The sequence below is a fragment of the Lonchura striata genome, chromosome 2, assembly GCF_046129695.1.
Source record: "Lonchura striata isolate bLonStr1 chromosome 2, bLonStr1.mat, whole genome shotgun sequence".
In the NCBI taxonomy this organism is placed as follows: domain Eukaryota; kingdom Metazoa; phylum Chordata; class Aves; order Passeriformes; family Estrildidae; genus Lonchura; species Lonchura striata.
The window spans coordinates 60,155,369-60,181,768 of record NC_134604.1 but is presented as its reverse complement, the minus strand read 5'-3'; the positions used below and the strand labels follow the sequence as shown (position 1 = coordinate 60,181,768).

The following is a 26,400-nucleotide window of genomic DNA, read 5'->3' as shown; positions in this document are numbered from 1 at the left end:
GTCTTAACCACTGAGTTGTCACTAGAAGGGATGTTCAAAATTAGTATTTTTCTTTTTAAAAGAAGTAGTTTCTACAGTCTGTGTCCTTCAGGATGGAGCATTAGTTCTGCCTACAGCTTACTGCAAATTATTCAGCATTCATAGGTTCGTTTATGCTTGTTATTCAGCTCTCTTCCACTGACAAAATAGCCTGCAGCAGTTCTTGGTTAGATAGAACTAGTTCCACTTTAGGCTCCTCACGTTCTCTTTTATGGCTTTTCCCCTGGTTCACCCTGCACTGTATCCAGGTACTTTTGATGAAACAGTAGACCTGGTGGTCAGAGAGAAAGCAAAGCTGCCCAGAGCCAGGGTGGGCTACGAGAATGTGTTTTGAGCACAGACTTCCTTGGCATATTGGGCAGACCTGGTGGTACAGTACACCATGAGTTTCACCAGTTCAACCTATTGATTATGTTTTCGTTCATATTTGTGGTGTTATAGTCTTCTTCCTCCACAAGGACTTCAACAAATACTTGTAGATAATTCATCAAAGTAGACCAAAATTTGAAATATGTGAACATATCAGAAGGAAAACACCAAAAAGTCATTCCCAGTAGACTGAGGTTTGATCCTGTATTTCTGGCAGAACTGGGGCAACTGCAGTGTGGGCTTGGGCAGAAGAGTGTTAGCGTTCAGCAGCAGAGCTGTCACCTGGTACACACTGCACCAAACAGTAAAACATGGGCAAGGGGGATGGCAGAGAGAGTCCAATACCCATTTTCTTTCTCTTATCCCAGCAATCCATGTCTATCTGAGATGCCTTTGCCCCAAAACCAGGGAGCAGTACCTCCTTCCTCCCCATTAGCTGTGGTGATGCATTATAGCAAGGTATAGAGAGGCATTTCATCACTGTTGGCTTTTAAATGCTCCTTTCTTCATCAAGGCAACAAGGCTACTGGTCAGGGAAAGAGGTGAACTACTCTTATATGGGCTATTCAGCATATATTTGTAAATTGGGATTGATTTGGCAGTGATTCATAAAGAGCAAGGAGGGCTGTACTGTGTAAGAAATAACTTATTGACAAGGAGTAATTCAGCCAGCCCTAACCTCAAAACAGATGTTTGTGGTCAGAAGTTTATAGCCTCAGTGGAAAGGGCTAAGTACAAGTTTAAAGAGCTGAATAGGAGACACCCAGTTTTTAAAAACTTGACATAAATCTTAGCTGCCTTGCCTTATGTTAGTTGCATTCCCTGCAGAAGACTTCCATTCAGTGTTTGTTTGCTGTTTATAGATGTTATTTAAAAGCTAATTTTATGATAAAAATATTTTATGTTATGTATAATGAATAGTGGAGATCAAATAAGAATTGGAATTGCAAATTCAAATATTAAGGGTTGATAACTATTGACTTTTAAGTAGACACACTGTAGATTAGAACAAAATGCTTTTTAGCCCAGTGTATTGGTTATTTGTAAATTACAACATACAAAAAAATGTAGATCATTGTCTGAGCCTGACTCTTACTTTTACAGCCATTGATTTGGTCATGTTCCTATGAAATGATATATACAGTGCCATGAAACTTTCTGGCTCATACTTTATGCACATCAAATGAAAAAAAAGAAAAGTGTGGGAGGTACTAAACTAAAATATAGTAATTATGTTAATTATGTCTTTTCTACAGACGAGTCCTTAGGGTCTGCATGTTGGAAACCACCTAATTATGGTCTTTCAAGTAGTTTCTTAAAGTCAGCACAGCTATTCTAGGGCTTAACAAGTCACCAAAATTCACCTACACGGTGCTAATAACCTCTCTGAACACTTGCAAGCCTCTGGTCACTTGCTGGCCCCTGGTGCCCAAACCCTGGATCCGTTAGGCTACTGGAAAGCCAAAAAAAATGAACGTGGCCCTCCTTAACCCACAGACCCATGTACCTGGTGCACAAAGTGTAGCTTGGGCTTCTGTATGTGATAATCCTCAGCCTAGTGATTTCTACCCCTGCTGGAAGTGCTGGAAGCTCACAGACTTTGCTCACACCTCTTACCTGTCACCTATTCTGCCTCCTTTCCGATGAGCGATGCGCTAACGTGGTGAGCCTCCCAAGCAATGACAGCAACAGCAATAAGTTGCCCTTATGTAAAATTCATGGCCTGACAGACACCTGATGAGAGCAATGTGTTTTAGCTAGAAACAGATACCACACTTTTGCTTTGAGCTAAGTAACCTCTGTGAGCCAAGGGTGCAGTGTTAGTTAAGGAGCAGGCATCTTCCTCAGCTTTGTCAGGTTTTCTTTCCACATCTCTGCAGGCTCCTTTCTGTAAGTCACTGCATAGTATTTTCTTTCCTCTTTCCATCTCAGAACAGACTACTATTTCCTTAAAACTTGCAACACCAGTTAATTGTTAACAGTTAAAAAAAAAATCACATTCATCCCTTAATATGTTCTTTCAGCCAATGCCTTCATGCCAAGGAGGCTGTGTAGCTACTGATAAGACCTAATTTGTGAAGAGCTTTTCAGTGGCCTGACAAGTTCATACGTGGTACTGTTTGTTCAGCAGGTGAGGAGCAGTGTTTGCTGGAATGCCTCTACAGAGGCTGTGAAATGTGTGCACAGAGACTGGGGCTGCTGATCCAGAGGGAGTGGGCAGGAGCTTCGAGTGCTTCCCAAAGACGTTGGTCCATTGTTGTGTTCTGACTCTGGCACCTGCTATCTTTTTTCTTTCAGAGCCTAATGAGCTGTGTGAGGGCCCTGTGCTTGGTGATATCCCATCTCAAGATGCTGCTAATACAGTAGCTAATTATTCCTAACTGAAGAAGTCAAACAGAAGAAAAAGGATCCAGGGAAAAGCAATGGCTGCTGGTAAATATCTCAGGTCTGCAAAGGCCGTAAGAAAATAGCTGGAAAGAGCTGATTTCAGGTGTGACTGGGGAGGGGAGAAGCAAAAATGTGTGATCACATCTTGTGTCTGGTGTTTCAGTATCAAGTATATTCAGTTTCCAGTTAAGGTGGCATCCCTTAACTACCCCACCCACCACCCCCCCATCAAAGGAAGATCCATATGTGGGCTCACTCTGTTTTGACCATACTAATGATATTTCTTTTCTGGTTTTAGAAAAAAAAAAAAAGATATTTGCTATAGTGAATGGAATTTATTTGATCTCTTTTTAGTTAGGGAATAAGGTATTCTTAAATCTTTTACAAAATAAAAAATTGCACCTTATGGAAAACTGTTCTTTTTTGGGGTATGTTTGGTTCTCACAGGTTTCAGTCAAGTTCCACAACTATTTATGTATCATTAAGTTCTATCAGAGTGTTGCAGAGCAATTTATTCAGGCTGGGAGAGGCCTCAGATGGTCCCCAATCCAACCTCCTGTTTAAAGCAGGGCCAGAGATAGGGTCAGATCAGCTGTTCACATCATTATGATAAAATGTTGAGTCTTGTAAGGTGCCAGGGATGGTGACTGCATAGCCTGTTCTACTTCTTGACTATCCTCATGGTGAAGTAGTTTTCTCTTTTCTTTGTACCATTTTACATCTGTTGAATGTTTCCAATGACTTTATGGTCTATTATACAATACCAAGAATTATTATCAATAATCTAAAGGTGAATCATAATTAAGAAACAAAATACCCCAAAATAAACAGTGGTTGTGATACCTCATTCTCACTGAAAGATTTGGTTAAAATTTGTGGTGCATAGGCTTTTCTACTTACAGCATGTTTACTTCCTTGCAGCAGCTGATGGTTTGGGAAGTATAGCTATAGATACCACGCAGCTTAACATGTCAGTCACTGATCCCACAGCTTGGGCTACAGCTATGAATAATCTGGGGATGGTTCCAGTAGGACTAGCAGGACAACAGCTTGTGACAGGTAAGATTTTTCTTTTTTAAAAGCATTGCTTGTACCAGTCATGAATTCTTCGTGTCCTTTGAAAAATATATGGAATGTTTTCTGAGTATATTATATTTTTATGTTCTGAAAATATCACCTGTGATTAATATTGCATACTGTGTATTAGTCTCTTCTTGTAGTACGTATGTAATCAATATTATATTTTAACCTTGTAAAAAAAGTAAAATTCTCAGGGGAAATTCAACAGCTAAACCATCAATCTTTATGCTGGGTCAAGATTAGGAGGCAAGTCATGTAAGAGGAACGTTTGTTTTTATTTCTCTGTTCAAGCAGGATGTCTTGAGGTTCTGCCAAGGAATACCCTGGGCTGAGAACTCTTGACTGGAGATTTTGGAGTTGTGTTAATTGGGCAGAAAATCATGAAGCCTGTCCAGTTCATATGCTCAGTTGATATTAGTGAAGTGAAGCTTTCCTGTCAGGTGTGTGCTTATTTACTTTCTGATTGGTTCCGTAAAATTTAATGTCAAGAGATTGTTCTTGTTAGACTTTGTCATTTACTTCCTAATCATAGGTTAGGAGGGTGTTGCAAAGGATCACTTATTCTAACACCCATGAAAATAGTATTTTGAAACCAGCAATATTTTACAGATAAGACTGGACATAGCAGACTTTGTTGTCAACAGTAGAGGCCAAATTAGCTGGAAACATTAAAACTTCTTTGCTTCTGTGATGTAGAGAAGAACTGTTTATATATGGGTGGGTGCCCTGTGGACACAAGCCATGTGCTAGGTATATGACAGATTCCCTCTGGAAGCTTCACTGCCACTTCAGCTTAAGAAGAGCTGTGTAATATCTGTAACAGAGCAGCATCCTGTAACAGTCTGCACCTCTCCACATAGACGAGGATGCAGTGAGCCAGGTCATGATGTAAATCACTCTGCTTGCCTCACCAGGGATGCCTGATGATTAATTTTGGCCAAATATGCCCCCTCCTGACAGTGGGAACTGAGTAGAGCTGTGCCAGTTCACAGCTGACGGTCTGGCTCCGAATTACCTGTTTTACAGGCTGGTACACTAAGCTGCAAGAAAGCTGATTTATAACAAATCAGTCTCAAGCAGAGAGCTGAGCTGGTGGAGACTGTGAACTGATTGGTGATCTCTAGCTTTAACCCCATGCTCCTGATTAAAAGAAACAAGCAAAGCCATCCACTCCTTGGGATCCAATTCTTTTCAATGCTTCTGTCAATGACCTGGATGCAGAAGCTGAGTCCACAGTAAGTTTACTGATGATACTAAATAAAAGAGAATCTGTTGATTCTCTAGTGGGTGGATTGGCCTAATAGAGAGTCTGGATAGATTACAGGGCTGGCCAATTACCAACTGTGTGATGTTTAATCAGGACAAATGCCACATTCTGTACCTGGGACTATGTAATCCTGGATGCATGAGTGGACTGGGAGAGAAGAGGCTGGAATGCAACCCTGCCGAAAGAATATGCTGGGTTTTGTTGATTAGAAGCTCAGAATCAGTCAATAATGTGTCCTGGTGGCCAAAAGGATCACATTAGGTGCAATGTAACTAACCACTCAAAAGAAACGTTTATCCCACTTTTCTCAGCTTTGGTGCAGTCTCTCCATGAGAGCTGTGTGCTGTAAGAGTCATATGAAAAATATGAGAGTGATGAGCATTTTCAAGGGAAGGCAATAAAGATGATAAAAAGGACTAGAGGGCAATACTTGTGAGGAGCAACTCTGGATACTAGGTTTGCTCAGCTTAGAGGAGGCTGAGGAGTTGCTGTCTACAACATCCTTATTAAGGTGAGTGCAGAGGGCGATGCTGATCTCTCTGGTGTCTGGTGATAAGATGTGAGGGAATGACTTAAAGCTGCATCAGGGGATGTTCAAATTTGCTATTAAGAAGTTTTTCTCTGTGAGGGTGGTCAAGCACTGGAACAAGCTACTCAGGGATGAGGTCGTGGCCTGTTCAAGAAGTATTTTGACAACACTCTTGGATACATACTATAATTTGTACCGTGTGGAGTTAGGAGCTGATCTTGATCATTGTGAGTCTCTTCTTACTCAGAATATTTAATGATTCTATGTCTTCATGGGGAAACAACTTTTTCCATTTTCCAGTGGGGATTTGCCTGCAGATGTGCTCAACTTGAATGCGATTACCTCCAACATGAAAATAGTCACATGTCAAAATCACCTTCTGCTGCTTTCATTTATAGTCATCTTAGTTGCATATGCTGTGGAAGTTTGCCCTGCCTTTTTGTCATGTTCTATTCTGTCTCTTCAGTTCCTGTGTAAATTTTGTCCTCAGGTGTGCTGTGCAATCCCTACATGGCAGCCTCATCTCAGGTACAGTGCCTTTCCCCACAAGGGAGGATCTCCAGTATCTTATACCATTGACAGCCCCCTGCTGTAATTTCCATAATTATGTGTATCACGTATTGTAAAGATGTTGTACAAGCCAGTTCATGTTTGTTCAACATTTTCAATGTATGGAAGGTGCCATAAGTAATAAATATTAATTACTGAAGTGCTGCCTGATTTCTCTACATGTGCAGAATAACTTCTTTTCTTTCCTTTCCTTTTGTTTTCTTTGTTTTAGACTCCTTTATATTTTCAAGGTAAACAGGTGCTTTGACGCTTCATTATATTTCCCTAAGATTCATAAGTTTTTGACATATTTTCTTTATTGCAGATCCATAATAGCAAAACTTCAGTTTGCCATGGAAATACTGATAGATTTATTTGCTCTAATATATTTACTGTATCCATGTTCAGTGAGGATTTGCATCATTATATTCAACCAAATATCTAACTACTCCCTAGCTATTTCTGGCTTTTTCATTTTTTTGCTATTAATCCTAGTAATGAAGTCAGCTTTGTCAGCAGTCACATACTGTTTTTGCTACTGTTATCTGTTACATTTCCCTGGGATGAAAATGACACAACCATGTCCCAGTTCTATTTGTCTATCTTTAAAATTTTTTTTTGTTTTGTTTTGTTTGGGTTTATTTTTGTTTGTTTGTTTTGTTTTTGGTTTTTTTTTGTTTGTTTGTTTTTTTGGGTTTTTTGTTTGTTTGTTTTTTGTTTGTTTGTTTGTTTGTTTTTGGTTTTTGTCCTCAGCCCTGTTGATAGCTAGAAAAGCAGTGAGTAGTTTAGATTAAACTTGGAGATACTGTGACCTTTACATATCCTGCCATGGTCTGAAATGTGGTGTGTGGTATCCACCCGTCTCCTGACACCTCTTAGCCCTCTGGTCTGTCAGTGCTCAAGGGACTTACGCATTCTGACCAGTTCCTGATTGCTGTGCAGGGCATTTTTGTTCTCATATGTATAGAGTCCATATGAACTACTAAGCCTTGTTAGAGGATTCTCAAGACTATTTTCTCCTGAGCAGTTCTTAGCTTCACTGCTGTGTACCCCGCTGGGATGCCTGCCTTGTAATGGTTATACTCCCCAGTTTGCAATCTGTGAAACTCTTGTCTAGCTCAGGAGCTTGCTAAAATGAAGCTTCCACAACATCTGGCCAATACTCTTCTCTCAGCCTGGGATGACAGCTCTCTGATCTTGGTAACTAATTAATTTTAAGCACTACTAACCTTTTAATACCAGTTTAGGTGATATCTGCACTCTGTTTAATTCCTTATCTCCCAGTGCTGTAAAATTGGATTTTTGATCTGGGCAAATGTCAGAACCTTTCATTTATAAAGATGGGTTCCTGTTAATAGTTCAATAATATCTCTCACGTGTCAACATATATTTTGCTTATAACATATACTTATTCAGAAAATTTACTTTTTCCATGTAGTTGTCTGCTGCATTACATATACACTACTATATGCATTTATAAATTATATATACATAATTAATACAATAAACCATAGTTTAATAAAACATAAGTTAAAGTGTTAAAGATTAATGTGGAATAGTTATGGGTGAAAAGTATTTTCAGTCTAAATTTCCCCTTTCAGCAAGGGGAAAATATATATCCTTTCTTAAAAAAATGTACCTTTTACGCTGAATTTTCTCATGGTTGCTTTTAGCCCAGAGGAAAAAAAGATCTGGAAAAGTTGAAGGAAATCTGTTAAACTGCTTTTGAATTATCCAGGCCTTAAAATTGCTGTTTTCTATGCTTTGACTCTGAGAAAAATGGTCAGGTGAGAGGGGAAGGTTAGTTTGTAGTTCATCTTTTTGTGAACTAAAACCTCTTTTTGCACTCAGCAACTCTGATTCAAGCACATCTTTCAAGTGCATTCAAGTCTGCTTTTTTTTTTAGATTTTAGGACTAGAAGAAATACTCAGTGACCTAAGCCAACTGAGAATGTTTTATTTTGCTTTTGCACTGGTACTTTTTAAAGGCAATTTTGACATTCCTAGATTCAGAGTTCTTGCACTTTCATTTCTTTCAGCAAATGCCATCAGGTAACCTGTTTTCTAAGGGAAGATATCATGCTGAGAAAATTATTTATTTCTTGGTTCAGTTCAGTTCTCCTTTCACTAATTAACCAGTGCTCTGAGAAACAGGAAGCAATTTTGAGGCACTTTCCTCCAGATGACCTGAACATTTGTGAGTCAAAAAATAGTGTATGTCAGAAAGTTCTCTAGCACAAATGAGCCTGAATAGTGGTACACAAGTGGTAATTCATTTAGTCTTTATGTTAAGCTCATGCCCTGTGACACATATTTGTGCTCTTACAGAGTAAAATAACAAACCACAAGGGCAGACATCCAAGATGAAAGTTATAGGTCTGCCTGGAAGTCAAGGGTATGTCTGAAAACTGATGCCTTCTGCTTATTTACAGAATAATTATTAAGACATGTTGTTCCACAAGAGTCTGGCCAATATGCCTCAGCCTCAAGATACTGAAATTTTCGGTGACACACAGTTTTTGTTTTTGTTTTTCTGAAGATTGTCTTTGACCACTTTTATAAAGTCCTAGTGAAATCAGAGACTAGGAACATTTGAAGCCTAACCTCTTGCTTACCAAAAGATATAGAAAAGAACACCATTTTTGTGGTTTTAAACATGTGTTTTTTAGACACTAGAAGTTCTGAAATATTAGGCACTTACATCAACCTTTGTGTTTTTCCATTTGTCTCTGCTTTTCCCACACACTTGTCTTTTGACCTGATTTCAGTGAAACATAGGAGCTGTCAGTTCCAATCAGGTCATCTCGCTCAGAATTGTGCTTTTGACAGTGTTGGGTTCCAGATACTTCAAGGGAGAGATCCACAAGGCAAGTCAGTGCTGGAATGTTGCTCTCTCCGATGCACTCTCTTCTTGATCATTAATAAATAGAATGAGGTTCCCCAAACTAGAAGTTATCTATCCAACTCAAGTCAAAACTCACAAAAACTTAATTTTTGAAGCAATACCCACTACAGTAAGTAGTTGCAATCCTGAAACTGCAACCCCAGATGTATTTTTTGATGACAGAAAGATTTGTGAAATTTTGATCTAGAGACTCCTGAATCTCAAGACACAGGGTTTAATGTCCTTCCCAGAATTTTATTAGCTTGAGGCCTAAAAGTGTTTGGAGTCATAATATTCAGGCTCTTTTTCTTCAAAATTAAGACTGTAACTACAGACAATCACTATATTCAGATTCCAGGCATGCTTTATTAATTATTGTTCACTGCAGGTCATCATATGCTGACTAAATTGTAAACATATTCCTCGCTGTTCTGGTTGTGTACCATTTTTGTACTGTTAATGAAGAAAAATCAAATCAAGTAGATAGATTTTATTATATTCAGCATCTCCCCAAAGGAAGGCTGTACAGGGCTGAAGATTTTAGGAAGTCAGCTGGCCGGAGGATTTTCCCAACTCTCATGTATATATCTCTTCTATGGTCTCCCCAACACTGAAGGCTTAGAGCCACTGGTAGCCATCTGGTAGTCTCATTTCACTCTACCCCTGCTACCCTGTTACCTATTAAAGCTTACTTTTTCTACAATCCATTGCTTAGGCACTAATCCAATGTGCTGATGAATCCATAACTCAAAACATCCAAGAGAATGCCTAGCAAAACACGGCTTCCTTTTCTGTAATTAACACTTAACTCCTGCTATCTCATTATAGTCTATCCACAAAAATTTTGAAATGAGTCACTTGTATAACGAGCTGAAGATAGTCACTTTTCAAAGGAAAAAAATGCTTGAGGATCTAAAATTTGTGACTGAATTTTAGCAATCTGCAGATGTAAGCTTTGGTGTGCACAGGCAGCTGTTTGAGACACTCCAGGAGCTCAGGTTCCCCTGCCTGTGAAAGCTGTAGACCAGAAGAGCTGAAGAGTTCAGCAGCCCCATGGCACAGTTGTATTCAGTGTCTTTACCTTGTTCTGAATGCTGCACTGGCTTGACTTCTGGCAGTAAAAAAAGATATCAAAAGTCTTAATAAAATCTACACCTTTCTGTAGATTTTACAACCCTCTCAAGGTTACAAGGTATCTTCAGAAGGCATATTTTCGTCTCTTATGGCTTCCCAACCTGCTTTATATGTTGTGTTTTGTTAACAAGTCAGCCTATGATGCAAAAGAAATGTAGTAAGATATGATCTGAAAAACCCCAAAATTCTTAATTTTATTTTAGTTCCTTTCTATCTTATCATCTTCCCTGTAGAAACATTTTAGTCAAGAGGAAAAGATATACCATTCAAATTATCTGAATGACCCATCAGAATAATTACATTTGTATGAAAAATACTCTTAAGGATTAGTGTTGCACTTATACCTAGATAAAACTACGTAATTTTTATTACCAAGACACAGGAGAACACCATGGGTGAGAGAGAATAGGTACTATGGGAATCCCAGTATGTAGAGCCACTGAGAACATATCTAAAGTATTATGTACTAGTGTAACAAGTAGGTTTTTTTCATTGACCTGAAAAGTGCCTGCAGAGTTAATCGCACATTCTATCGTGTGAGTGTTACTCAAGGAGACTTCACTCCAGGGGACATTAAAGTGCTAGGAACAAACACAGTCAGTTTACAACAGAAAAAGGAGAGAAAGATTTGACAGCTAGAGGAAATGTGGTAGAAACTCTTGAGTGCCTTTTGACACGCTATCAGGGTTAAGTGTGCATCTTAGGTCATTCAAGTACCTCCTCTATATTAGACCTTAATTGAGGCCAGGGATGAAGATAATGATTAAAATCTGCTCGGTGCTTGAAGATAAATAGTAGTTTTTAACATGGTATGAAGGGCTGAATATCCCAAGTAAACAAGTTGAGAGGTGAGCAGGACCACATAGAGGGAAGTGCTAAGTGCAAAGCTTGTGTTAAATGCGGAGTGAAGGTTTATTTAGGAATATAGTATCCCCTTTTCTGCTGTTATACTTCTATCCAAGCCAGTTAACAGTTTAGGAAAAAGAGTGATTACTATTTGGCATACTCTTCTTAATGGTCTCAAAATACTGGAGTAAATTTATGATGCAAGCCATATTGTTTGGATGTTTTGGCATTTTGTTTTAGAGGGATTTTTTTTTAATTCCTGGCTGTTGGTAATTATACCACTAACAATCTGTTTGGCATGTTCTTATTTGATGTTACAGTAAAGTAACATGAGGAAGTATTTTATTTTTGCAGAAGTTTTCCCTGTCTTTTATCTTGCTTTGGAAAGCCTCCATTCCTATTATTTTCCATGTGTTTGTTTATTCTAGACCAGAAAGCCCATGAGTAACTATGAGCATCCCACTGCATAAAGTAAGCCAAGAGGCTGTTTGGAATCATTTGCTACTGACTGTTTACTTCTGTTGGAGTATAGCTATGTCTGCAGCTCTTTCCCTTCCAAGGATCCCAGGTTCTTTGGCCAACACAGGGAGCCCAGTGTAACCTGGGTGACATACAGTTTGCTGATGGAAAAATTGAGTTATTGTGGATAGAAATCAATAGAAAAAGCAGATTGACCATTTTAACTAATCAAAGGAAAGGTGTGAATACCAGGTTGCATAAATTCAGGGATGAAAAAGGCCGGTTAATGGCAGGTTGCTTGAAAGTGAGCTGCTGAGCACAGTCATGGTGTCTAGGTGGCAAAGGGAAGGCAATGCTACCTGAAGCCCTTAGGTCAAAGCTGTTTACAGGTTCTGTAGATGGTCTACAGGGGATGGACACAGCAGTCCCAAGAGGACTGTTACCTCAGCCCATGCTGAGTGCTCTCAGGAGGGTGCAGATGGCATCACCTGGGGCAGTCCCAGAGAAAAACTCCTTGAGAGGGGTAGACTTGAATATGAATGGATCACAAGACAGCCACCCCAAATCAAGGCTATAAAATCCTTTGTTCTTCCCTAGTCAGGCTCTCTCTTTGTTTGCACAGGTTAGGTTGATGCTTAGAGCTTGGCCCCTGGAGAGGAAGCATGAGAAGTTTAATTTCTATGTTTTAGCATAAAGAGAAGAATATAAGCATAGTTTTATTTCCTTTCTGCCACCTGTGCTTCAAATGCCCTTTGCTTATAGCATGAGAACTGGGTCTCACAAAGAGCATGAACATGCACATTCTGTTCAAGGCAGGAGTCTCTGTGAAATATGAGCAGAACTGATCAGTGTGGAAAAATGTCTTTTGATGGTCTGCACTGAAGAAGAAAGTTGGGATTCACTTAGCCTAATCCCTGGGCATGTGAGGGAGTTTGTAACAGAATATTTCATTAATGTTGTCTTTGGTCAGATAAAGAATGGATTTGCCACACCTTCCCGTGCTCCTGTGGTGACAAATGATGTTCATGACAGCAGCTCTGAGTAATGTCTCTGTAATGGGAAGCAGCTGGCCACTGGAGTAGTTCTGTTAGTGGACATGGAGGTGAAAGATAATTAAGCTTAATACATACAATATGCTCCGACATGCTGTAGTATAGATTTAGATTGTATTCTGCCCAAATATAAAAGATATTCTGTTAGTGTAGCCTCAGAAAATTAATAGCTCTATTCATGAACAAGAACAGCTTTGTCTGTCTTTCCCTTTTTTGCACATTTCTTATTCCAATTATTCTTTTCCTAAAAAAATTATTTTCTTGGCTCTAGCAGATTTTCCTTTATAGGTAATCTCCTTCTCCTGACCATAATGCCTATGTTATTTAGTAATTATTGGTTATTTCCATTCAGGAAAGGCTTAGTGATACGGAGCTCTAGTAAGTTAAACAATGCCTGAATCCTTAAGAGTCAATCCTGGCCCAAATTGCATGTGGTCTATTTTCTTTCACTTAGATAAATCAGGTAGGTAAGGGACTGCATGGAAACAATGGGATTAATACTGATTGGCATGAAAAGTAGCACTGATTATGGAGCTTCCTGTCTGTTATGTAGATTTTTATAGGAATCTTGGCATAGCAGTAATATGGTGCTAAGTGAAAAAGCAGTTTTAACTCCTTTTATCTGATATTCTGAGTCAGGCACTGAAGAACAGGAAAACTGTTGTGCACATTAGAAACAGGCAGACAATTTCTACCTTCTCTTCCTCTTTGACTATATGTGTGCTGTGATATTTAGAGGATTTGGAGAAGGGAAAGGAGAGAGCTTTGGCAGCATTTAGAGAAGACAGCGCTGTGGGAAAAGGTGCAGATGTGCTTTATGTCACCGTTTTTGTAAAGACCTAGTAACACAAGCTGTGTTTCAGAAAAGACTTGTCCAGATTGCACTGGAGGGAGAGGGCAAGTTGTATGCTTGTCCAACACTTTTTCTTCTTTCTGACACAATTGTATTTCAAGTGGTTCGTTTCCCTAGAAACAAATATGGAATATTATAACTGACTGCAGTGTTAAAGTTTTACCTTATTTTGAGCTGCATCTGTCAAATGTATTTATCTCTTCTGTTGGAAATCTCTTTCAGGTCTTGATCTATACTTGGACTTGCATGACTTAGACCTTTCCAAGAATACTCACTGAAACCTTATTTTCTGGCACCTTTTGGTAACAGTTTTGGCACTTTAATTAAGCATGCTTAATTGAAACATTTTTTGTGACATTGCAAATTATCCTAAACTTTATCTGCTATAATAGGCGGTACCATACATTAAGTATTCATTAAAATAGCAATAAATTCACCAAAACAAGAGGACAAGAAAAAGTGATTAGATTTTGTTGTCTGTTAATTCACACTAAATGTGTATAAATCCAAACACAGTGCTGCTGTCCTTTAATGTAATAAATGTCACGGCATCATTTTCTTTCTGCATTGTGTTTTTAATACCTCTGTGACCTCCTTGGTCTTGGGCAAAGGCTGTGGGTTGTGGACAGAGAGAGCTCAGAAGCTGCACCTGGATTTCAGGGCTATGTGCATGTAGCAGGGTTTGGGAGGAATCTGCAGCTGAGAAGCTGAGTAGCTGGTTTTAATGAACTGCTTATTATAAATATTGTGGGTCCCTTTGTGTTATAAGCCAAAGTTTAGTATATGAAAAAAAAATCAAGTTCAAGTTTTTTCTCGGTATTCACCACCTTCTGTAAAGCAAGATTTCTCTTCAAGTTTTTCCTACATATGTTGCCTTTTAACTTTGTGTCCTTTTGTTCTGGTCTGTCTAATTACCTCAAGTAGATAATCAAGCTTGATTTTATAATAAACCATAGCTGGCTCAGGCTTGTCATGACTGATTTGTTGACTCCCAAGACTAAAGACTTTCAGCCTCAAGACTAAGATAATTTCTGGCTGCAATTCAGGGTATTAATTCTGAACTTTAAAATCTAAATATGTTTTGGAACACGTGTCCTGTGTTTTCCCTTCAAAAAGAGAAAACTGACTGCGTTTCTGTTGGGGTTTTGTTTTTTTTTGGGGGGGTGGTGTTTTGGTTTTTTTTTTGTTGTTGGTTTTTTTTTTTTTTTTTTTTGGTGGTGATGTTTGAGTGGAATTTAAACAGGAATTAAGATAAAACAACACCAAATTATCTGATTCTGCAGAAGCAGGCTTGTAAGTAACCATCATTACAAAAATTGAAGGTAAGGGGACTATTATATATTAATAGAAGTTACTAGTAGAGGACCTTCCAAGCAAACATATATCTCCATCAAGGATCCCAGCACATACTTCCCTATAACTTCAGCACCACCTGATGGGGTGGCGTGTGTCTCTACACATGTGCATGCCTTCAAAATGTAAAGTTGCAATGCTAAGGAAACAGATGATAGCTAATGACTTATATACACCATTTGGTGTCCCCTAGGGACTGCCTTTCTTCTGTTGTTTTACTTCAGCAACTGAGCTCATCAGGGACATGAAAGCTAGCCATCCTTCCAACTCTTCATACAGGGATTTGAGGCCCTGAGTTCTCCATGGAAGGCTTTTTACCGCAGCTCTTTTAGGACAGAGTTGTGTTCCTACCTCTGCTTTCTCATTCTCCCAGTCTTTGTTTTTCCATCAGCAAAGCAGTGTCATAGATTTGAATGCAATCTCTGTAATGCTACAGATGCCTGCTAATGGCCAGGAAGGTCTCAGCTTCCTCAAGTGTAAAAGAGGGATTCCATTATTCTAAGGATCATGTAACAGAAACATTGTCACACATTTGCATGTTCTAGCCACTCTTCCCGGGTACTGTCATTCTCCCTTCTGAGTGCTAACAGGCATCATGTTATGGATCTAGTGGCATTTCTTCAGAGTTTTCTTGTTAGAATTCAAAGATGGTTTAGGGGTTTATATATTTCCTAGGTTGTTTGACTTATTCTCATTCAATTATTTCACATTTTTCAATGCAGAATAGCATCTGGCCTCTGTGGGCCATGTTGCGTGAGAACTGCATCTTGCTAGACAGGATTACATGACCTATTATTTGTTGTGCTTCCAAGATTTGTTTCATCTATAGCCTTGAGATACTCTGTTTAATGCCTCATCCACATATGTGTATAGTAAGCGTGAACTAAAGATGTCCTCTGGCAGACCTTTTTTTATTTCTCACCATATTTTTATGATCAAAAGATGACAATATCTCATAGTTTTCTTTTACAGTTCTGTTATAGATTGAAAATATCAAGAAAGCATACAATACTGGATGGCTGCATAAAAATAGAGTTACAGGTCTGCAAGTTCTTCGTGCTCTGCAAACTGATTTTGGCATTTGAAGGGTAACAAACCTGTTTTTTGCTCTGGCGTCAGTAAAAGACAGTAGTAAGATGCTGTTGGGCAAATATTTTGTTAGAGCATTGATTGTTCCCCCTGGAGTTTCAGAGATGAACATGGAGAAGAGAGTGATCCCAGAGTGAGGTGTAGAGAGCCACTCCATCAACAATACAGACCAGAATAGGACCCACTTTCCCTATTCCATTTGTAGAGGTTTGCAGAGCCAGCAGGAATAAGAGGTTGTAAATTTTTCTTTCTTGTGTTAACAAAATAAAGAAAAATTAACTGACCATAAGAGACCAGGCTTCCTCTGTCTTTTAGATTAGAAAAGGTGTGCAAAAAGAAAACAAAAAAAGTTGTTTCCATCACATCTAATTAACCCCTTCATTTAAAGCCCAGGTTCAATCACAGCCTGTGTTGCTTTGACCTCAGAGACTGTGCCAATAGCAAACCAACCTTTGTGAGTGCAAAGATGAGGAAAAGAGAGAGGCAGGGTCACAGCAGACTCCTCTAACACAGATTTGCTCACAGAGCAAAGAAGTGAGTGGTGTGCATTTCTAGGAGCAGACACTACCCCTGCCTGCCTTTCATACAAACTAAGATTTGTGTATAAAGCTCATATTGCTTTTTGGATCAACTCATGTAGCTAGAAAAATATGCACCAGCCCTCTGTTTGTCTGAGCAACCAAGGGACTGAAACTTTAATTATAGCAGACAGTAGAAAGGTGAAAATCACAAGAAGGAGTAGTTTTTTGCAGTACACTATAATTTTCCCCCCTTTATTAATCTTTTTATCTGACATAGGCTTACCTATCTATTCCTTTACAGAATAATCTCAGTGTCACCACTTTGCTTTTAATATTCCCTTTATTTCACAGGTGCCAACCAGCTTTTTTGTCTCCTGACTTAACATATCTAATTAAACTCAAAAGATATGCTCCCTACTTGTACTTCTCTTGGAAGTTCACTGCTTCTCAGACCTGAACATGGACTTCGCTTTTTTTTTCTGACTATACTGACCCATAAGCCTTGTCCTGCTTTTGCTTTCAGACCATTACAGCTACAGCAATACTATTACAAATGTGTGATATTATCTTTGAAGTAGCCCTCCAAATCCACACCCACAGGATAATGGTCAATTTATGGCTATAAGGAAAAGATCCCTTGTGTAAAAGGCATAGTCATCTTCTAAGGGCAAAGCAACAATTTGAGCTAGATTTTATACACAGAAGACTGCTTTATTTCTTTATTCCTGCCCTATGCCTCTTAGCCATTCATCTCTCCTATGAAAACTTGTCAAATACTTTTGGAAATTGAAACAAATATGCTACTTCCATACTTATTTTTCTTATAATTTATAAACACAGTCGCTAAAAAAATGCCCCAGCTTCTCTTCCCATGCTCTGTTTCTTCTAAATTCCTTTTGCCTCATTCAAAATGGACTGCTGTTCTGTTTCAGTCTGACACATTTTTCATCTTGTCCCTTTTGCAACAGTTTTCTAGCCAATGGCTTTTGTGAATTTTTCATGTGATGAAGCTCTTCAATGTTTTCAACATGTCTGAAAATCCCATTCTTGTCAGTAAATGTCTTGGTTGTTGCTTGTATGTAGAACCACTCAAGAATATAATGATGTCTTTTCTAACATGGCTTAACCAAAATGAGACTGCTCTAAGTTCCTTCTCTAGTTCCCAGTAACTTTTCCACCAAGTCTGAATTTGAGATTTAATTCCTTTTTGTTGATGATGTTTAATAAGGTAATTCAGTAATTTCACAGTGGTTTCTTCATAGGACATGGTTCTGCCTGGCTTTTACTGGGTGTACAAAAGGAATGACAAAGAAAGGCCTGTGATGGCAGTAGATTTCTGCCATAGCTTTTGAAAAGAGATAAAAATCTCCTTCAGGGGATGCAGAAATTGCTGCAGGTGGGACAAATCACTCTACAAAATTTTCACCTTTTCCAGCTTTTCCATATGAGGAGATTAAAGGCTCCTGTCTGAGATACTGTGGTTAGATGTTTTGGTGTGGGTGATATGAATCTTTCTGAATCTATAGAGAGGGCCCAGATTGGTGTTATCTTTATTTCATCTGAAAGTGATTTCTACAATAAAGCTGCTGCTTTTTTTCTCAGGGAACAAAGAAATCCCTCACAAAAACCCTCATCATTCCCTGTTATTAGATTAGACCCAAGATGAAAGTAGATTTTTGCTTCAGAACTAGAATTGAATTACAGAAAGGGTTCCTGGATTGTGTCATCTCTGAGTTGTCATGTTGTTGCAAAACCGGGGAAGACAGAGAGAAAAAATCAATTTTCCTGGGATCAGCCTTGCTTTGTTGAGTTTAGATTATATCAGCCTTTGAATTAGGAATGTTGCTGTGGCATTTATGCCCTTGCAAGCTGTTGTGTTCATGGAAAACTGCAGGAACTGAGCTGAGAAACAGACAGAGGTGGACAGAAGGCAGGAGAGGTTCCTCTCTCTCCCAAGGATTCCTGCTGGGCCTGTGTGACAAAGCCAGAGGGAATGGATACAGACATGTGGGAGAAAGCTGGGCTACCAAATCCAGGCCACAGTGGCTGCTGAGAAGTTGTCTTGGAGGCCCATGGGCTTGCTTTGAAGGGCTGTCATGAAAGACAGTCCTGCACTTGCCTGTGCAGCTTGTAGGTAGAAACTTTCAGGTTTTGAAGCTTACATTTTGTTAATTAAAAAGTTGCAAATGATTGCACATTACATGTTAGCGGTGTTGTAGAATGAATGTTTTGTGAGCATGGATAAGCTGAATATGACTTTAGACATATACTCTGATGCCACTTCTCCACTAATTACATTTACAATTTAGAGCTGTCTGTAAGGTAGAAGAGCCTACTGTGCTGATATTCGCTGACAGAAAAAGTTTTCAAATCACCTTACTAGCCAGATGTTCTAAACAAGAATTTGACAGTTGGTCCATAAATAAAGTCAAGCATTTCATCATTGTTCTCTTAGGTGCCTCTTGCATTTAAGCCTGTCTAGCTAAACACATACATTTACTTAAGATGAACTGTAAAAATAACATCTGGAGATCTTTTTTCTGAAAGAAAATGTCGAAGGGTCTTACACAAGGATCAAGCACATTTTATAAACTGTGGCTGGGATTTTGGAATTCAAGCTGAATAAATGTGCTTTCAGCTTTTGAGGGGATCAAGGGCCAGTATTATTTAAATGTTCTTTTTACTTTCATAGCACTCTGCAGGGAATGTGCTCTCACCAAAGAGTTCTTACATTTCTTATTCCATAATGAGTTTCTGGTTTTATGCTTGCCACCTGGGACCCTGGAACAGTCCTACTAGTAGCAGTGTAGTCACACCGGTGGAGCTGGATGTCAAGTGCAGTCCAAAATATTTATTTTAGAGTATGCTGCTTTGCAGTAGATTGCCATCAAAGGAGAATGTCAAATAAGTTGTGGTTTGCTGACCTTCAGAATCAGTGTTACTATGCATTTTAGCTTTGCTGAGTATCAGTTTGGTCACTTTGCTTTTTCACTTTCAGTTCACAAAATGACAGAGAATTCTGCTGAAATTTAACAAGCCCTAGGGAAAAAGAATCAGTCAAGTGCAGCCAGATTTATAAAGTGGCAGATAAAATGGGGAGGGTTTTCCATTACTTCTGCCACATTGGGTGTTCTTTTGATGGATGGATTATGTCTTATCCATCAAATGTGATGAAACAATGGATTTGGAATGACGTCAGCGCATGTTAGAAGGGGTAGTGTGACCATGACTGTTCATGATAACATAAGACCTATAATCTGGATATGTTGGGAAAAGTGGGGGCAAAATTATTACACATGAATTCATGGCCTGATACCGTAGTTATTTTGTGATTTAGTTCTCAGGAACACAGCTTGTTTCATAACGTGAGACTGGCATTTAATCTGAGAAACCTGACTGTTTTGAGAATTACACAAGCCAGAATGGAGCTGTTTAATGTTTAAATGACAACAAAACATAAATATGTTGGCCATAATTCTATCTGAAGTAGTATACTTTCCTGTGAAGCTCAGACAAGTATGTTCTTGATTTAAATATCTGGAACTACAGTACATGGTATGAAACATAAATCCTCTCAGTGCTGGAACCCAGAGACCAAAGGAGCCAGTTGGAAACCTCTCTGAACAGCAAATTCACTGGCTGAGTTAAAAGTCCTTATGCTAGGCTTAGGAAGGACCTTTCTTAACCTTGTCCTTCTGTCCCATTTCAGCAGTGCAAATAAGCTATAAAGCTGCCTAAAATGTCAAAGGCCAAAAATTCACTGGCATGGCAAAGGTGGTTAAGAGCTGGCATTACACTGAGCAAAGTATGGGGCCATGGCCCATGAGCAGCTTTTGTGAAGTACCACAACCCCACAAAAATGTCCTGTGGCCACTTCAGCACAAAGCAAAGGACAAAGCAGTCACTGGTAGTCTAGGTGCTAAAATTCTCTTCTCTAGGCTTCCGTGAATACAGCTGTAGTACAGATGAGAAGATAACCCACAGAGCTAATCAGTTCAGCTGGTGTGAAAATACCCAAAGAAATCTACTGGCTCAACCAGCCACACCACATGGGCTGCCTACAGATTTTAAACCATCCATGCTATACCAACCAAGCTGGTGGTGTGGCCAGTCACTGCCCCTTCTCTCCTCCCCCACCACTGTCTCCCTATGAGCCTTTTCCTGTACCCATTTTAGAACAACAGGGAGAGCTGAGCCTCTTCTGATGGAGAGGAGGGCAAGGGAGGGTGGGTGATATCAGCTCTGACACTTTCTCTCTTTCGCCCTGGAGTAGAGGTAAATCTACTGCCTGGCCCTCACTTGCTGCTTAAAAAGCTGTTTTCTGCCTCCCTAGTAAAACTGGGGTTAGGTGGGGAGCTAAGAGCTTGTTCAGAGTGGACTAAGATACATCCTGGTCATGACGTATCCGCTATAGTCTGAAAAGTTGGTTTCTCTTCAAAACTCTTGGAGATGTTTCAAATGAATGGATCAACAAGTGAACAAAGCCAAACTTTCTGAACTTTGCAAACCTCTCCTAGATTGGCATGAAAGATATCTTCTCTTCCATAAATGAGGAGAGAGACAAGAATAGCAAGACTTAGGGAAAATTCTGCTTGCTGGCATTGCTGTTTTCTGTGTTCTGTTGTTGGAAAAATCACAGACAGAACATATGAGGCAAGACCCAATTAGCTGCTCCAGACCTGACAGGCTTTTAGGCTGCTCAGACAATCTTCTGATTTATCCACTATGATCTTAGCAAGTGTCACAAGGTTAGATTTGTCCTCACCAGCTAAGCTGGAAACCTCACAGACCGAAGGCAAAGAAAGTAGAAGGCAACTTTAGGTTTCAAGTTATAAAAAGCTGAAAAAAATCATTTCAAGTGTTAACAATAGCTGAGCTCTTTCTGCTTTAACTCTTTCCTTTCTTGCTGAGCAGAGGCACAAACATAATCTAGGACATTCATGGAATAGGTAATCCTTTGTGATTTCAGCTATTAAAGCCAAAAATAGGACTATTTTTCACAGTATGACTGAATATAATTTTATTCAAAGGCATAATTTGCTTGAAATTTCAGGTAGAGTTTAAAGAGAATGGCAAATGTTACTGCTCCAATGCAAAGGCTTTTCAATTCTGAAATATTACATCCTCCCTCAGAAGTCTTGAGGGGCTACAGCTGCTGAGGCACATCAGATTTTTTTTAAATAATGAAATAAAAAAAATAGGACTATTCTCTGGCTCCATTTCTGCAGCAATTGAATTGTTCAGACTAAAATTTTCCAGAGTATTTCAGCCTCAGGCAGATATTCAATGTGTAAAAATTTCAGTCCAAACTGTTAATGATTGGCAAAGCTAAAAGCAACTGACAACAGGGTGTTGTAATAGGAAGTGTCAGACGATTTTAATAATAGATGACCCTGCCTCCTGTTCTATCACTTTAAACACTTTTGTTGTCTAAGGTGTGTGATGTATTTCTCTGTGTGGTTTTTGTCTGCATTTTTTTTTCTTTATATTTTATCTCTGATAGGATCTTCATTCAGTTAAGCTTTATGTAACATGGAGTTTCATGGGAGTAATTCTTTTTGCAATTAGGAAGGGTTTCTTCCTATCTGTTCTTCATTTATAATCTCTTCATTTATGTCACTAAATGCTTCTCAGTTTTGTATCAGGTGACAGAGTCCACAGTACCTGTCCACCTCCCCCCTCTATAAAATTCATGAGCTTTGTAATGCTCCTACACAACTGCCTCCTCCCCAGTGAGCAATCCAAAGCTTTTTCAGCCGTGGTTCCTATAAGCTGCTTTATAATGTTCCTGATGATACTCATTGTCCTGTTTTTGCTGTGCTTTTATGTTCCTTGGAGAGGATGGAGTGAGTAATACAGAGCATGGTATGTCAGGTGAGAGCCTGGGTTTTCTAAGAGGCTTGCAATAATTTTCCCATACCTTTTTTTCTTACCCCTTATGCAGGCTCACCTTTAATTGGGTTCCCTGACCCCTTCAATGCATAATGCCACACTGCCAGGTCTTTACTGCACGAGCCATTCATCCTGTCTTCTGCAAAGAGACTCATTTGGGATTTGGTAGCACTGACATCTTTGTGCTCTCCTTTCTTCCTCATCTTTGGTTCCTCTAAAATTCCTTTTATATGTTAATATTTTTTTCAAGCAATTGGCTTTATGTCTGTTTGATGTTTTGCTGTAACATTAATCTCTCTCTTTTCAATACAATTATTAACATTACTTGAAATCACACCACTCAGATGCAGTGTTTGTTAGTACCTGTTCTTGATTTTCCATCTCTTTGGCGAGCTTCTGACCTGTATCAACGTGACAAGACCTTGTCTCTCACTTTATGCCTGCACAGTTTCTTTGACAGCCTCTTGGGAAGGACTTTAGCAAAGACTTTTTTTCAGTCTTAAATAATTACCCACTATTTATTGACCATTGCTCAATTATGCTGTATTTATTATGCACAGAATTTCAAATACAACTACACCTTTATCCCCAACACATTTGCATGCTGCAAGTGTCTTTATGCTATTTTTATATTACTTCACTACCAGATATTATAGTTGTACACTTTGTAAAACAAGAGTTAACAAAGCCAGTGAAGAAGGTTTGGGTTGGGGTTTCTTTTTTATATTTGAAAAAATAGGCTAAAGATATATAAGAACAATACTATCATATATCCTTGAACTAACAACCAGAACTCTGCCAATTTTCATCTTGAAACTTATTTTTACATTTGACCTACAAAACTTTGGGAAAAAAATATTTTCAATAAAGCTATTGACAGAATCCTAGCTGTGGAAATCTATAGGGTGGAGTAAAAGAAAAAAGTCTGTCTGACATAACTTTGATTTATTTTAATTTGTAAAAAAGTAGATACTTTTTGAAATAATGAACATATCTTCTGTTCTTGGTGTTTGCAAACCTTGCTTGACAATATTCTTAAAGACTGTCATATGTAGAGTGTTCTGATGGTAAATTGTAAGTACCAAGAAGGGCAATTTCATTTCTGAATGGTGGGGTTGATTGTGTGTGAGTATCAAATTGCTACTCACTTAGTTCACTGCTCTGCAATATTAGCAGATGAACCTTCGGTGCAGGCTGCCAGAAATTACAGATGAAATTTTCTAGCAGCACGAATTTTAAGTCACAAGTTTTGCACACAACCACTAATATAATCTAAATTAAAATGTGTTATGCACAGGAGATACAAAACCTGTATTTTTCCTTAATTGAATAAAAGTTGAGCTTTATGCACACTGCTTCAGTCTGCTTCCTCTAGTATGCTGTTAATTTTTAAAAGTTCCTGATTTCTTTTCAGACAAGATTTTTCTCTGTTAAACTAAGTAATGAAATATGACATTGTAAGACTATTGTCAAGACTGCTACTTTCTAAAGTGAAAAATCACCTTTTTTTTTCTTTTCCCACAATGACAGACAAGAGCAATGCCTGTATGTTAAGCTGTTTGGAGGTACAGAGATGCAAGTGCTCTTGAGGAGATTCCTTCTTCCTCCTGTAATCATTTCTCATATTTTTAGTCCCTTTTTTGGTGAAGAACATGCTGAGAGGTTTGTGTCCGTTAGGAAATAAAAGCTATGTCAAAATAAATTCCTTGACAAGACATAAGAACTTTGCTTTAGAGCTTTATATAAATGTTTCAAGAAGTTTTTTGTTTGTTTTTTTTTTTTTTTATGGTTGATTTGGAAGTTTCTTATTTACTCATCTTATTTTTACCTGTTTTCCAGAAGACTCCAGGCAATGCTGTGATTGAGCTAAGCTGATGGCTGGCCAGAGAGCCCCAGCTGTTTTATATTTGGCCTGGTGTTCTCCACATGCTCAGCTCTGGTTTATTATTAGTTGAGGCATCCATTTCCCCTTGCTGTGAGAAACAGGAGAGACAGAAGAAGTCACTGGGGACCAGAAGCATTAACCCAGTTCTGTGCACTGCCCCACACAGGTCCCAGAGTATCTTAAAAGAACCTCAGGGTGATTTAACCCATTCCAGCTGGCTGCCCCTGGGCTATTTGCCAAAATTAAGGTTTATTAGTCCGCACCGTTCCATTGATAATGGCTCTGGTACTGAGGCCCCAGGGAGGGAAGCTACAGAGCAGCTGGCTACTCTGGCATCTCTAGCTGCTGCTGACCTTCCTTGTACTAGAGAAATGTCCAGATGGTGGAAAGAAGGGTTTTCTGCTCTGAGGGATATACAGAAGGAATGGAGATGAACTGAAAAATGTATTCATAATGTTGTAATTATTGTACTTGTGCTGGAAAACTTTATGGTTGTGACCCAGATGTCAAAACACACAGAAATTTCTAAGTCTGCTCAAAGGCTGAGGTAACGGCTTTCAGACATATGGACTACCCTTATCTACCTTAGCATGATGCACATTCTCTTGACACTGGTTTAATGTCAAACCTCTTCTAAAATGGTCAATGGAATAATTGCTGTACTCAAATAGCATGAAGAGGAATTGCTTTATTATGAAGTTAAGGGTGTCCCATTTGGGATTCCTCTACTAGCCATAGAGAGTACTCCAGTTGCCACAATTGCTGACCATTTGACCATTGAGTCTGGCTGCCTAAAACAGGCCCTTCAGGGACCTGAGAGGGCCCTTGTGCTTATACCATCAAGATCTACAGTCTTTGAATCATTGTATTCATAGAGGGAAGAGGAATTTGAAACAGAGTCCTGAATTGCAATGAATGCATCAGAAAATTTTCACAGTGTGAAATTTGAGAAGTGGGAGGTGGCCAAAGGGAGCCTTCACTAACTAAGAAATGTTTCAAAAACTATAATTCTAAATATTTTTAGCTCAAGCCCAATACTACATTCATGAGCTTACAAGCAATGATAACCTGTGGAAGTTTATAGCATTTATTTATTTAATATTTTTCACTTATTTATTTGTGTTGAGAACACAGGTGAAATCTCAGATTTAACAATTAAAAAGATTTAAAAAAACACTCTCCTCTTTGATAAGCAGCATACTTTGTTTTTGTCTAGCAGACTTTATTACCTTCCCTTGTGACAGGTCTCTAGCTAAAAACTGAGGATGTTGCAAATCATTCAAATATGAGGTTGTTGTGGATTATCCAAAACTGGAGAAAAGAGGTTGACTGAGAATTATGAATAAATTCCATGGTCTTTTTTGCCGCTCTTCCTCTTTTAAATGTGAAAGTACTTTGGACAGCATTTTCCATTCTCTTGGTTTGTACAATTTTCATCCCATCCTCAACATGAAGTGCTTGCTCTTTCCATTGCCTGTTGTGTCTGATTTTACATCCTCTGGCATCTCTGTGCAAGCTCCCTTATCACCACAGATCATTCTCTTCCTCCCCACATGGCTCCCCAGGGCTGAGGCCATACCTGGCTGTGACCCCTGTGAACTCACAAATCCTTCTGGTCTGGAGGGAGATGTACTGCACATGGCCTGAAGCCAGCCCTTAGCTACAGTACCTGCTTATGGGAGGTAAAAGAGTGTAAAGGTACCTGCTTATGTAAAGATAAATGGTTTCTCATGTTCCTGAAGAGCTGTAGTCACCAACACTCTGTGTTTGCAGTGATACCTAAGCACATAGGAGTGTTTTCAAGTTTCAGAGGTTCTAGATGGCTTATTTAGCAAAAATCTAGCCAAAATAGCTTTGTCATAGTATATTGGAGTTTAATTAAGACAGCTATTTCTACAGACATTCAGGAGCATTACTTGCTGCTCTCAACTCTGGGTTCTTTTCAGATCATGTTTTATGTAGCATAGTATTCTCAAGATAGGATTCTTGGTTAATTCTTAACCAATAAACAGTTTATTAATTCACCAAGTACCACTCTATTACTTACTCAACAGTTAGTTAATCAAATTAAAATCCAACATGTATTCTGCTCATGCACAGAGCATTCAAATATTGTCCTACAACTTACTGCCATAAACTGTATGGAGGTCAAACAGTTCTAGTGGATGATAATACAAAATATCAAGAATGCTTACTACATTCATATACAGA

General features: G+C 38.9%; 1 protein-coding gene across 12 annotated transcripts in view; it reads left to right on the top strand.

Annotated features, from left to right (window-relative positions):
• The window catches only part of ENOX1 (ecto-NOX disulfide-thiol exchanger 1), a 364,143-nt gene that overhangs the window by 228,116 nt on the left and 109,627 nt on the right, over positions 1–26,400 (top strand). For 9 of the 12 annotated variants that reach the window (XM_077781387.1, XM_077781383.1, XM_077781384.1 and 6 more), the window contains 2 exons: positions 2,707–2,841; positions 3,718–3,855. In XM_077781387.1, the coding sequence (XP_077637513.1) occupies positions 2,832–2,841; positions 3,718–3,855 (148 nt within the window). In that variant the 5' untranslated portion in view covers positions 2,707–2,831. Of the gene's footprint in view, positions 1–2,706; positions 2,842–2,881; positions 2,900–3,717; positions 3,856–4,170; positions 4,317–5,029; positions 5,112–26,400 lie in introns of those variants that run through there. The other 3 variants (XM_021530841.2, XM_021530842.2, XM_021530843.3) reach the window with 3 other exon arrangements.